General features: G+C 40.5%; 1 protein-coding gene across 3 annotated transcripts in view; it reads right to left on the minus strand.

Moving 5' to 3' along the window:
- Positions 1-1,092: 1,092 nt before the first annotated feature.
- The window catches only part of tfap2e (transcription factor AP-2 epsilon), a 16,336-nt gene continuing 2,727 nt past the window's right edge, over positions 1,093-14,701 (minus strand). The window contains exons 3-7 of one of the 3 annotated variants that reach the window (XM_067425494.1): positions 13,334-13,388; positions 6,997-7,219; positions 6,795-6,913; positions 5,788-5,926; positions 1,093-1,679 (exon numbers count right to left, since the gene is read on the minus strand). In XM_067425494.1, the coding sequence (XP_067281595.1) occupies positions 1,418-1,679; positions 5,788-5,926; positions 6,795-6,913; positions 6,997-7,219; positions 13,334-13,388 (798 nt within the window). In that variant the 3' untranslated portion in view covers positions 1,093-1,417. The remainder of the gene's footprint in view (positions 1,680-5,787; positions 5,927-6,794; positions 6,914-6,996; positions 7,220-13,333; positions 13,389-14,701) is intronic. The other 2 variants (XM_067425493.1, XM_067425495.1) reach the window with 2 other exon arrangements.

Here is a 14,701-nt window from a genome sequence, read left to right on the forward strand (position 1 = left end):
ATACATTCAAATACTTTTTTTACAGCATAAAGCTTTAGTTATTTATTTATTTTTATTTATTTATTTCCAGTTAATAACTTGATCTTCAATGTAACCTTTCAGTTTTCACCTTGTATTTAATTTCCGGCATTATTTAATTTTAATACTTATAGATAAAAAAAGCCAAAAACATGCTAAACTCTTTTTATATTTTTTATTCATTTTATTATTATTATTATTAATACCACTACACTTGCTGCCTTAACTTAAGTACTTAACTTGGATGTTTTGGTTATTTCAACTCAAATTACATTAAACTGACTTTAATAAAATATTGTGTGTGTGTGTGTGTATATATATATATATATATATATATATATATATATATATATATATATATATATATATAATATATGCATAATAAATATAGATATATAATTATCATTTTTTTACTGTGTATTTGTTTATTTATTTCCAGTTAATAATTTTAGTACTTCAATTTAGTTTTAATTTTTCACCTAATTTTATTTTCATCATTATTTCAAATAAAAAAAAGGCAACAAATGTGCTGGAAACTCATTTTTGGCATGATTTTATTTTTGTTTTATATTTGTAGTTTCTGTTAGTCATTCTGCTGTGTGCTTTTGCCATTTTTAATATTAATAATACCGCTACACTTGCTGGCTTATATTAAGTACAGTCATCATGGATGTTTGTTATTTCAACTTAAATGACAAAAAATGTAAATAAAGTTAAAAATGGCATATGTTGCCATAACTTATATAATATTGTTTACAGTGTATTTAGGTTAGTTATTGCATCTTTAGGTATTTTTATTTCCAGTTAATAATTTTAGTGCTTCAACTTAACTTATTTTTTCACCTAATATTTATATTTTATTTTCAGCATTTCAAATAACTGATTTTAACAGTTTTAGATAAAAAACAGTTTCCCATTTTTAGTAATTTCGATGTGCTTTTGTCATATATACATACATAATATTAAATATTGCTGTTTAGGTTTAATTTATTTTCAGTTCTTAATTGTATCTTTTCATGTTTAATTATCCGTTCTGATCTGAATAGTTTCAGATGGCGATAATAACCCCGTCAGGCGGTGGATTTCAGTTGTTGGTTTAATAATATATTACATTTACATTGCAGTACAGCGATAAGAAGAACAGTAACATTGAAAATAAACATACAACATGAAGTACAAAATGACATTTTTCAAATCATTTGTCAATACCTAATCCCGCTTTACACCCCAACCCTTACTGTCCGTGGCGAGATCCGATCTGGAGGGAGTTTGTGCTCCGTGTGTGTGTGTGTGTTCTCAGGCTTCAGAGAAACGGCGGGGTGAACACACACATTCGCACATATAAATACACTCCTAAAAGAGAGGAGGAGGAGGAGGAGGTAGTCTCTCGGCCGATTGTTCATTTGCGGAGCTTGAGCTCCTTGTCGTGGTGGCCCTTCCCGCCGCCCTCCCCCTTCTCCAGCAGTTTGAGGGCCTCCAGCACGTAGCTCTGGAAGGCAGAGAGCGCGGCGCAGATGGCCGGAGAGCCGAAGCCGTGGGTGAGGAGGCTGAAGTGGGTCAGGCTGCTCTGCACCGCAGGCTCCAGGCTGGGCGTCGGCCGACCCGCACCCAAGGGCGACCTGTCCTGAGACATCAGGTCCACAAACTCCTTACAGATCTCCCTGAAGACACGGGGGAGAGTCAGCACATCAGGACTGTCCAGTGCATTAATCGTGTGTGTGATGGGTAGGGCAGAGTTAGTGTGTGTGTGTGTGTGATGGGTAGGTTTAGGGGTAGGGCGGAGAGAGAGAGTGTGTGTGTGTGTGTGTGTGTGTGTGTGTGTGTGTGATGGGTAGGTTTAGGGGTAGGGCAGTGTGTGTGTGTATGTTGGGTAGGTTTAGGGGTAAGGCAGTGTGTGTGTGTGTGTGTGTGTGTGTGTGTGTTGGGTAGGTTTAGGGGTAGGGCAGTGTGTGTGTGTATGTTGGGTAGGTTTAGGGGTAGGGCTGTGTGTGTGTGTGTGTGTGTGTGTGTGTGTGTGTGTGTGTGTGTGTGTGTGTGTGTGTGTGTGTGTATGTTGGGTAAGTTTAGGGGTAAGGCAGTGTGTGTGAGATGGGTAGGTGTAGAAGTAGGGCAGTGTGTGTGAGATGGGTAGGGGTGTGTGTGTGTGTGAGATGGGTAGGTTTAGGGGTAGGGGAGAGTGTGTGTGTGTGTGTGTGTGTGTGTGTGTGTGTGTGTGTGTGTGTGTGTGTGTGTGTTGGGTAAGTTTAGGGATAAGGCAGTGTGTGTGAGATGGGTAGGTGTAGGGGTAGGGCAGTGTGTGTGTGTGTGTGTGTGTGATGGGTAGGTTTAGGGGTAGGGGAGAGTGTGTGTGTGTTTGTGAGATGGGTAGGTTTAGGGGTAGGGCAGAGTGTGTGTGTGTGTGATGGGTAGGTTTAGGGGTAGGGCAGTGTGTGTGTGTATGTTGGGTAGGTTTAGGGTTTTGGGTAGGTTTAGGGGTAGGGCAGTGTGTGTGTGTGTGTGTGTGTGTGTGTGAGAAATGAGTAGGTTTTGGGGTGTGTGTGTGTGTGATGGATAGGTTTAGGGGCAGTGTAGGGGGATAGAAAACACGGTTTGTATAGTATAAAAACCATTACGCCTATGGAATGTCCCCACATTTCTCTCTCACTCTCTCACTCTCACACACACATTTGTTTTTGTGTACAAACATTAATCAGATAAATGTAACCTTATTTTCATTTCATTTGAAATACTGGACATATAAAATTAATTGCAATTATTTTGTTACGGATTATTAGGAACACCTGTTCAATTTCTCATTAATGCAGTTATCTAATCAGCCAATCACATGGCAGTTCTTCAGTGCATTTAGGGGTGTGGTCCTGGTCAAGACAATCTCCTGAACTCCAGACTGAATGTCAGAATGGGAAAGAAAGGTGATTTAAGCCGATTTGAGCGTGGCATGGTTGTTGGTGCCAGACGGGCCGGTCTGAGTATTTCACAATCTGCTCAGTTACTGGGATTTACACACACAACCATTTCTAGGGTTTACAAAGAATGGTGTGAAAAGGGAAGAGCATCCAGTCTGCAGCAGTCCTGTGGGAGAAAATGCCTTGTTGATGCTCGAGGTCAGAGGAGAATGGGCCGACTGATTCAAGCTGATAGAAGAGCAACTTTGACTGAAATAACCACTCGTTACAACCGAGGTATGCAGCAAAGCATTTGTGAAGCCACAACACACACCACCTTGAGGCGGATGGGCTACAACAGCAGAAGACCCCACCGGGGACCACTCATCTCCACTACACATAGGAAAAAGAGGCGACAGTCTGCACAAGCTCACCAAAATTGGACAGTTGAAGACTGGAGAAATGTTGCCTGGTCTGATGAGTCTCGATTTCTGTTGAGACATTCAGATGGTAGAGTCAGAATTTGGCGTAAACAGAATGAGAACATGGATCCATCATGCCTTGTTCCCACTGTGCAGGCTGGTGGTGGTGGTGTAATGGTGTGGGGGATGTTTTCTTGGCACACTTTAGGCCCCTTAGTGCCAATTGGGCATCGTTTAAATGCCACGGCCTACCTGAGCATTGTTTCTGACCATGTCCATCCCTTTATGACCACCATGTGCCCATCCTCTGATGGCTACTTCCAGCAGGATAATGCACCATGTCACAAAGCTCCAATCATTTCAGATTGGTTTCTTGAACATGCCAATGAGTTGACTGAACTAAAATGGCCGCCACAGTCCCCAGATCTCAACCCAATAGAGCATCTTTGGGATGTGGTGGAACGGGAGCTTCGTGCCCTGGATGTGCATCCCACAAATCTCCATCAACTGCAAGATGCTCTCCTATCAATATGGGCCAACATTTCTAAAGAATGCTTTCAGCAGCTTGTTGATCAATGCCACGGAGAATTAAGGCAGTTCTGAAGGCGAAAGGGTCAAACACAGCATTAGTGTGTGCTCCTAATAATCCTTTAAGTGAGTATATAAAGGTCCTTCTAAAAAAATTAGCATATTTTGATAAAGTTCATTATTTTCCATAATGTAATGATTAAAAATTTAACTTTCATATATTTTAGATTCATTGCACACCAACAAGGTGGGGAATCCTTTAGCAGAAATGACTGCTTCAGTGCGGCGTGGAGGCGATCCGCCTGTGGCGCTGCTGAGGTGTTCTGGAGGCCCAGGATGCTTCGATAACGGCCTTAAGCTCATCCAGAGTGTTGGGTCTCGCGTCTCTCAACTTTCTCTTCACAACATCCCACAGATTCTCTATGGGGTTCAGGTCAGGAGAGTTGAGCACAGTAATACCATGGTCAGTAAACCATTTACCAGTGGTTTTGGCACTGTGAGCAGGTGCCAGGTCGTGCTGAAAAACCAAATCTTCATCTCCATAAAGCTTTTCAGCAGATGAAGCATGAAGTGCTCCAAAATCTCCTGATAGCGAGCTGCATTGACCCTGCCCTTGATAAAACACAGTGGACCAACACCAGCAGCTGACATGGCACCCCAGACCATCACTGACTGTGGGGACTTGACACTGGACTTCAGGCATTTGGGCATTTCCTTCTCCCCAGTCTACTTCAGACTCTGGCACCTTGATTTCCCAATGACATGCAAAATTTGCTTTCATCTGAAAAAGTACTTTGGACCGCTGAGCACCAGTCCAGTGCTGCTTCTCTGTAGCCCAAAAGTGTCTTGACCTGGGGAATGCGGCACCTGTAGCCCATTTCCTGCTCACGCCTGTGCACGGCGGCTCTGGATGTTTCTCCTCCAGACTCAGTCCACTGCTTCCGCAGGTCCCCCAAGGTCTGGAATCGGTCCTTCTCCACAATCTTCCTCAGGGTCCGCTCACCTCTTCTCGTTGTGCAGCATTTTTTGCCACACTTTTTCCTTCCCACAGACTTCCCACTGAGGTGCCTTGATACAGCACTCTGGGAACAGCCTATTCGTTCAGAAATGTCTTTCTGTGTCTTCCCCTCTCGCTTGAGGGTGTCAATGATGGCCTTCTGGACCGCAGTCAGGTCGGCAGTCTTACCCATGATTGCGGTTTTGAGTAATGAACCAGGCTGGGAGTTTTTAAAAGCCTCAGGAATCTTTTGCAGGTGTTTAGAGTTCATTAGTTGATTCAGATGATTAGGTTAATAGCTCGTTTAGAGAACCGCTTCATGATATGCTAATTTTTTAAGAATTTTGGGTTTTCATGAGCTGTGTGCCAAAATCATCAGTATTAAAACAATAAAAGACCTGAAATATTTCAGTTGGTGTGCAATGAATCTAAAATATATGATTTTTTTTAGAAGGACCTGTATATAATATCTGCACACGTGTGTTTGTTTAAATATACATAATTGTACACAGCGCGCACACACGCACTTGTAAAACTTTAGGATCCAATTGAATCGATTTTATAGGACTAATATATTGTTTATTATATTTATGTATGTATTTTTTCAATACTAAATAGGAAACAAATGTGTAATGTATAATACACTTTTATAATACTATATTTGGAAAATATTTACTTACATTTTTTAAATAATTTAACTTAAGAATATGCTAAGTTTTTAAGTGTGTAATTTTTTCATTTATATACTTTTGTGCATGACCCATATAGTGGAACACACACACACACACACACACACACACACACACACACACACACACACACACACACACACACACAGTGTTAAACTCCCTGACCTATAGGAACAGCACAGGTTTATTCCTCTGAATCCGCACATTAAACATCAGTGTATTAGTCCGCAGTGTAAGTCTTCACTCACTTGGTGGCCAGTAGCATGCTGCGCCTCGTGGGAAGCTGATCCGGGTCGGACTGTCGGCACAGAAACTCCGCTGTGGCTCGAGCCGGAAACTCGGTCTCACACACGTACCCGAAGTCCCGAGCCAGGTGCACCGCCTCACCTGAGGAGAGCAAAAGATGGAGCTCGATCATGCTCATGACTGCAGGTGATAATAGGCTGCTTTATAATGTTTGAGTTTACACTTCCAGGAAGGCTGATATTAACATCTCGGTTCTCGCTGTAATCTGAGTGATTGATGCTCTTCTTACTTAGTACATTCGTCTTGTTTCTAGTCTATATATTTTTCTCACCCCATTGGCAGATCATTTTGCCTGTTTTAAGCAAAAACTAAAATATGGAAACTTCTTTTTCAACAAAACAAGAAAAAATATCTTATGTCATTTTACTTTATCTAGTAAATGCATCTTGATTTAAGAATATTTAGATTTTTAGACTAGAAACAAGACTAAATACTAAGTAAGAAGTGCATTTTTTGCTGTGTGTGTGTGTGTGTGTGTGTGGGTATGTGTTTGTGACATATGAGGACTCAAATGTGTATAATGCCATGGGTATGACACAGGTATTACAGGAGAGGGTGAAATATGAGGACATTACCCATGGCCCCACTTTACAAAAGGCTTATAAATCACACAGGAGGAGTTTTTATGAGAAAGTAAAAATGCAGAATGTTTCCTGTGATGGGTGTGTGTGTGTGTGTGTGTGTGTGTGTGTGTGTGTGTGTGTGTGTGTGTGTGTGTGTGTGTGTGTGTGTGTGTGTGTGTGTGTGTGTGTGTGTGTGTGTGTGTGTGTGTGTGTTAGGTAGGTTTAGGGGTTGTGTGTGTGTGTCTGTGTGTGTGTGATGGGTAGGTTTTGGGGCAGTGTAAGGGGATAGAACATTTGGTTTGTATAGTATAAAAACCATTATGCCTATGGAATGTCCCCATATGTCACAAAAACAAACATTGTATGTGTGTGTGTTTAAAGGTTACCTTCCACCAGCGCCGTGAGCAGTGTGACGTTGGCCGCTTTCCTCCGGCCGGCCGGCAGGTTGAGGCCGATCTTCTCCAGCCGTTCTCGCAGACAGCGACCTCCGTTTTTCGACTTGGCTCTGAGGAGCAAAAGGTAGAGAAGATGAAAACCTTCCAGATTCTCGTCAGCATCCGCAGATGGTCTGCCTTGGCTGGAGTGTACCTGCGCAGGACTCCTCCGAGCAGCGAGGCGTTCAGGCATTCGGGCGGGGCCAGCCGTCTCTGCACTTCTCCCACCGTCACCTTATACTTGGATGTGGAGCTGAGGAGGGACAGGCGTCCTGGGACGGAGCAGAAGACCTCCGCAGGATTGGACACGCCGCCCAGGCCCAGGCCTTCTTTAGTCAGGGACAGGATGGAGCCATTCAGCTTGGATGGGACTGGAACTGTCGATACAAACACAAAGAGGTTCAGGTGGACAAAGTACTACAAAACTCTATTACTTGAGTAAAATATAATAGAATGCAAAAAAAAATATTCTTCTTACTCAGTAATTTTGTCTTGTTTCCAGTCTAAATATCTAACAATTCTTAAATCAAGATGCATTTACTAGACAAGACAACATAAGATATTTTGTCTTGTTTTATTGAAAATAAAATCAAAGTGAGTTTTTGCTTAAAACAGGCAAAATGATCTTATTTCTGATTGAAATCTTGTTTCTTGTTTCCGTCCCAAACGGAAATAAGATTATTTTTCTCACCCCATTGGCAGATCATTTTGCCTGTTTTAAGCAAAAACTCTCTTCATTTAGATTTGATTTTCAACAAAACAAGAAAAAATATCTTATGCTGTCTTACTTGTCTAGTAAATGAATCTTGATTTAAGAATTATTAGATATTTAGGCTGGAAACAAGACAAAGAACTAAATAAGAAGAACATTTTTTGCAGTGTAAAAACTGATTTTTACTGGAGTAAAAGTACAGAAGTATTTGTTTTTAAAAGTATTTATGTATCAAAAGTAAATTTCCTTTTATGTTAATGCATTGTTTTATTATTGTTGCATTGTTGTATAAATGCACATTATGCCATCATGGTGGTTTAAGGTCCCGATCACACACAATGCATTTTTCAGGTTTGAAAACACAAGGCACACTGCGCTGCCGTTTTTGGTTGACATTTTTTTAATTTAGAAAAGAGCAGTGCATTTTTTTTAATGTTTCTAGACAACCCCTGAATCAGCTGTCCTGTCAGTCAAATCAAGGTAACGGTCAACAACGGAAGGCCCGCCTCTCCATTCATTCGATTGGACAACAGAAAATACATTTGGCCCTTAGCCAGTCAGTGACGCTCCATCTGACACACTAGCAGACGACTAACTTAAACTCATTTAAATACTTGTAGAAAAGTTATAAAGCTGCTGTCACTTTAAGGCCGAATGCACGGATCCAATACACTGATACACATCTGATATTCTCACTGTTTACTCTTCTCTTTCTCCCAGATATTTACATGTTTGAACATTTTATGAGAAATGCATCAAGTGTATGCTAGCTATACTAATCTTCAATGTTTTCATAAAACCGAAATATACTTTCTAAGCATGGCCACACACTGTGCCGAGGAACTGTCTTCTTCCATTTTGCTATAAAACTGATCAGTGTTTAAAAAAATGAAACTTCTCATAATCCTACAAGAGAGATTACTGATAGGCTGTCTGCAAATAAAAAATAAAAGCTCTTAATCTTTTAAAAGAATAAAAAAATAAAAATAAAATCATCCACTGACTTTCAAAGCTGCGACAGAAACGACTTTCGACTTCGAGGACATTGATAGAAATGTAGTGGAGTAAAAAGGACGATATTTGTCTTTCAGATGTAGTGAAGTTAAAGTCAGAAGATTACAGAAAAAATAATACTCCAGTAAAGCACAGATACTCAAAGTGTGCTTAAGTACAGTACTCAAGTAAAGCACAGATACTCAAAGTGTGCTTAAGTACAGTACTCCAGTAAAGCACAGATACTCAAAGTGTGCTTAAGTACAGTACTCAAGTAAAGCACAGATAGTCAAAGTGTGCTTAAGTACAGTACTCAAGTAAAGCACAGATAGTCAAAGTGTGCTTAAGTACAGTACTCAAGTAAAGTACAGATACTCAAAGTGTGCTTAAGTACAGTACTCTAGTAAAGCACAGATACTCAAAGTGTGCTTAAGTACAGTACTCAAGTAAAGTACAGATACTCAAAGTGTGCTTAAGTACAGTACTCAAGTAAAGTACAGATACTCAAAGTGTGCTTAAGTACAGTACTCAAGAAAAGCACAGATACTCAAAGTGTGCTTAAGTACAGTACTCAAGGAAAGCACAGATACTCAAAGTGTGCTTAAGTACAGTACTCAAGTAAAGCACAGATACTCAAAGTGTGCTTAAGTACAGTACTCCAGTAAAGTACATATACTCAGAGTGCTTAAGTACTGTACTCAAGTAAAGTACATATACTCAGTGTGCTTAAGTACTGTACTCAAGTAAAGTACATATACTCAGTGTGCTTAAGTACTGTACTCAAGTAAAGTACATATACTCAGTGTGCTTAAGTACAGTGCTCAAGTAAAGTACAGATACTCAAAGTGTGCTTAAGTACAGTACTTAAGTAAAGTACATATACTCAAAGTGTGCTTAAGTACAGTGCTCAAGTAAAGTACAGATATTCAGTGTGCTTAAGTACAGTACTGAAGTAAAGCACAGATACTCAAAGTGTGCTTAAGTACAGTACTCAAGTAAAGCACAGATACTCAAAGTGTGCTTAAGTACAGTACTCAAATAAAGCACAGATACTCAGTGTGCTTAAGTACAGTACTGAAGTAAAGTACAGATATTCAGTGTGCTTAAGTACAGTACTGAAGTAAAGCACAGATACTCAAAGTGTGCTTAAGTACAGTACTCAAGTAAAGCACAGATACTCAAAGTGTGCTTAAGTACAGTACTCAAATAAAGTACAGATACTCAGTGTGCTTAAGTACAGTACTCAGGTAAATGTGCTTAGTTACTGTCCAACTCTGCAAGTAATAGAGCTATCGCACGCCACAGGAGAGCGGAGGCTTATTTTAATGTACATGTTTATCAAAATGTGATAATTTGTGCTTTTATAGTTTAAGAGAACCTTTTTAAGACTCTCTCCCACAGGTTGCATCTGTTGTGTCAGGGTTTAATTTGGGTTTCTCACTCTTATTAGGGTGTTGCATCTCCATTGGGGGAACGCTTTATTCCATCTGTTGTTCTCGTGATTAAAGTTTAAAATCTGACTTTAAAATGAACCTGAAGGTAACACCGTTTAATCAAAAGGCAAAAATAAAAACAGGCTGTTATGTTCCTATATCCTTTAAAAGGCTTTTCACCCGTTAAAACACTGTTCGTCAACTGTAAATGACACACAGACCTCCATTGAAACTCTAATAATGATTAGTGTTCTTCTATTGGTGAGCTCAAGTGAGACATCCTTCCTAAAAACCCTCATTTGTTCTCATGAGATTAGCCACATCTGTGTGGGCAGGATTTTAAAGCGCACTTCAATAGGACTAGAGAACGTGTATTAGGAGAATCCGCTGGTGTGTGATTTTTATTACAATCCTCAGGGGAAAAAAATGTCTGAGGAAAAATTGGTTTGCTGGTCTCTTTTTAGAGAGGTTTCGAACACCTTTATCTGCTCAGGTTAGGCCTAGTCGCTAAACCAGCAACAGCTGAAACCAAAGTTTTTAGTGCGTAATACTGCTGTCGGAAATATCCTACTTCACATTTTTGAAGTCGGAAAGAATCAAAATCATGGAGGTCCGCAGGTTTATTCTCTTGTACATTTTAAAAAAAATGCCGTTTCAACCTAAATTTGGGTCAAATATGGACAAACCAAACTTTTTTTTTTAACCCAAAGGTTGTGTTTGTCTATATTTGACCCAAATTTGGTTTTTTTTAGTGTGGGGCGATTTGTTTGAGGAAATCTTATCAAAACCCAAATGTATTAATTTTGATATTGAAATGTGCCTTTGACAACCATATAAACATTTACCGCACTAGACAGATATTGAGCTCAAAATACTAAAATACACAATCGGCTTCAAATGGTTAATCATACGCTATAAGGCCAAAACTATTGTGCCGCCCCTCCAGATCTCTGAGTTCAGGTGTTGGATCTCTTCATGGCCACAGGTGTATAACTCCAGCTCTCGGCCTGCAGACGCTTCTACACACATTAGTGAAAGAATGGGTCGCTCTCAGGAGCTCAGTGAACTCAAGCGTGGGGCCGTGATAGGCTGACACCTGTGCAATAAGTCCATTCCTGACATTTCCTCACTACTAAATATTCCACGCTCAACTGTTAGTGGGATTATAACAAAGTGGAAGCCATTGGGAACAACAGCAACTCAGCCACGAAGTGTTAAATCCCAGAGCGGGGTCAGCGCATGCTGAGGGTCACAGTGTGCAAGTCAACAGCTCCAGACCTCCAGACTTCTGTGGCCTTCAGATGAGCTCAAGAACAGCGGAGAGAGCTTCATGGAATGGGTTTCCATGGCCGAGCAGCTCATCCAAGCCTTACATCACCAAGAGCAATGCAAAGCGTGGGATGCAGTGGAGTAAAGCAGCCGCCACTGGACTCTAGAGCAGTGAGACGTGTTCTCTGAGCGACCAATCACGCTTCAGGCTGACAATCCCATGGACGAGTCTGGGTTTGGCCGTCGCCAGGAGAATGGCACTCGCCTGACTGCATTGTGCCAAGTGTAAAGTTTGGTGGAGGGAGGGTTATGGGGTGGGGTTATTTTGGCCCCTTAGTTCGAGTGAAAGGAACTCTTAATGCTTCACCAAGACATTTTGGACAATTTCATGCTCCCAACTTTGTGGGATCCGTTTGTGGACGGCCCATTCCTGTCCCAACATGACTGCGCTCCAGTGCACAAAGCGTCGCTCCATAAAGACATGGATGAGTTTTCATGTTTCAGAAACATGCCCAACTCAGAAACGTGGGTATCAAAATGATCTCAGTGTTTCCCAGTAATAAACATAACTGTGAATTACCTGACTATGACACACACACACACACACACACACACACACACACACACACACACACACACACACACACACACACACACACACACACACACACACACACACACACACACACACACACACACACACACACAATTATGCCAATTTGCCAAAATGTTTTGTGGAGTATCCTCATTAGAGAGTCTTAAATGAGTTAAATAATGACTTAAATGAACTTAACATTTTTTCGGTTCCTCACAGAACAAATGGAAGAGAGAATACTGTAGCTTTAATAAGGATTGTTATAATTTATGCAGTGCAGACTGTTTGATAAATTGATTTTAAAGCCTAATAAATGTTGAAATCGATATAAGTGTCAATGATACTGTAATGTTGAATGCCTATCATTAATGTTTCAAAGACGTCAGCGGTGCGGTCCTTCTTTCATCCAAAGATGCCGTTACAAATCTTTAAGTTGTTTCTACATTAATTTGGTGAGTAACTGCAAAATTATTACACTACAAAATATTTATGAAAAAGTAACAGGGCTCAGTCGCTAATGAGACTGTCAGTAATGAGAGATATTTAATTAAAAACGCAGTCAAACAAGCAGATTATTTTGTTTAAAACGGCTGGAAAACGACTAACAGAAATAATGACTGCCCTGGAAGTCATTGAATACTTCACACACTGTTCAAAGGCAAAGCTTATCTACCAAAAGTCAAGTTGAATGCAGTGTTTGAGGAGTAGTTGCTACGCGACACACACCGTGTGTGTGTGCTTCTCTCCTTCCCCTTCCGTGGATTGGCACACACACACACACACACACACACACACACACACACACACACACACACACACACACACACACACACACACACACACACACACACACACACACACACACACACACACACACACACACACACACACACACACACACACACACACGTTTGTATGATCTGTATCCCGTACTGTAGTGTGGGCGTGTGGCCGAGCGTCTCGTGTAAAGCTGTGTGTGAGCAGATCCGGTTATTCGTGAAGGCTTTGGTTTCTACATGCATTGATCCATTCTGTTGCTCGGTAAACACTCCAGATTTCAGAGAACATGCTAAATATATGCAATGAATGTAAAATAAATGCAAATGAAAACATGCTGTATTGCGCTTCTTATTAACTATCCAGTCTCGTAAGTGGAAAGGCACAGTGATGCATGCTCTGAATTCTTCATAACTTTATTATCTGCTCTCTTCCTCCATTTCGGCTGTCTCTAATCCCCCTCTTTCTCTCATATGACCATGAACAGTTCATTAACAGCGGCTGCCTTAAGGGCGAAGCAGGCAGAGGCAGGATTTCTTGACTTCAAATGAAATTGCAGAGCTGAATTATTGTGTGTGTGTGTGTGTGTGTGTGTGTGTGTGTGTGTGTGTGTGTGTGTGTGTGTGTGTGTATGAGAGAGAGAATCCTTTAATGTGTGGTGGAGGGGTCAGCTCCTCTTCTCCAGTATAAATGCATCCCATCAGACTCTCACCTTTCTTGATCACTGAATGGTCCAGGATCCCGAGCGCGGACGCCTCCTCCATTCCCTGTGACAACAGAAGGACTTCCTTCATCTAATCGTCCATGATCGTTTAAACAACAGATGAGAGCTCATGATGATACACATGCCTCATAAAGAACATATGTATCTGTATAATTATGGTAATTCCCTCAAAAAAAAGAGAAGAAAATAAAGCTTGGTTGCTTCAACACAAATTTGGGTCAAATATGGACAAACTCAGCCGCTGGGTTTAAATGTTAAATTATTGTACTGTACTATTATTGCACTGTATTCTGGGTTAAATATGGACAGACCCAACCGTTGGGTTAAAATATAAAATTATTGTACTCCACTATTATTGCACTGTAATTTGGGTCAAATATGGACTGACCCAACCGTTGGGTTTAATTTTAATTTTTGATATGTCCATATTTGACCCAAATTTGGTTTGAAACAACCCAGCATAGTGATTAGACCACACTAAATACTGCTGTGCATAAACATTTTTATTTAAAAAAAAAAATATGGCTGCAATATGCTCCGTATTTAAACTACATTTTTACAGATATGAACATTTGAAGAGACGCTGTTTTATAGTCCTCGTGATGTCATGCACCAGAAATCAAAGGGAAAACGTTCTGCTTGTGATTTGTTTCTCACATTAATTATTGAACTGTAATTTAAAAGCGACGCATGAATGAAGTGATATATAGACGCTCTGATATTCACTGCGAGTGTGAGTAAAAGCACCTTTACGCGCGCGCGCCCGTGTGTGTGTGTGTGTGTGTGTGTGTGTGTGTGTGGATTAAACCGAGGCTCGCTCATCATCACAGAAAGTCCAGTGTTTGTCGAGTAATTGAGCGAGCAAACCGATTGGACGCGCGGAGTGTCCAAAACTCATTCATTCTGCACCTGCACAGCCACATCCAGCTTCTTCTGTTTAAGGGAATTTAGGAAAACATGTGAACTGTTTTTATTGCATCGTATATATCTAATATCTATTTTTAAATAAATGTCGATTTTTCACATTTTTACTTTATATATGAAGTCAAATTAATAAACTGTTGCATCATGACGTGCCATAATCATCGCGCACGCGAACCCGCTTTGACCCAAACGCGTCACATCTCAAATCTAAACCAGCAAAAGCTCAGATCACATTTAAACGTGTTTTTAATATTTCACTTCAAGAAGTGCCTCTGATCGAAGAATCTGTGATTTATTTTCTTTATTTCTCGATCTGTGGTTTTCTCGTTTTAATAGCGTTTTTAAATTACACATTTTAGACCATAATAGGCTCAATAGGGAGGATTTATTAAATATTTTAAAGTAGGCTATAAAGGGCATTTTCATAAGAAA

This window comes from Pseudorasbora parva, chromosome 19 (genome assembly GCF_024679245.1).
Source record: "Pseudorasbora parva isolate DD20220531a chromosome 19, ASM2467924v1, whole genome shotgun sequence".
In the NCBI taxonomy this organism is placed as follows: Eukaryota; Metazoa; Chordata; class Actinopteri; order Cypriniformes; family Gobionidae; genus Pseudorasbora; species Pseudorasbora parva.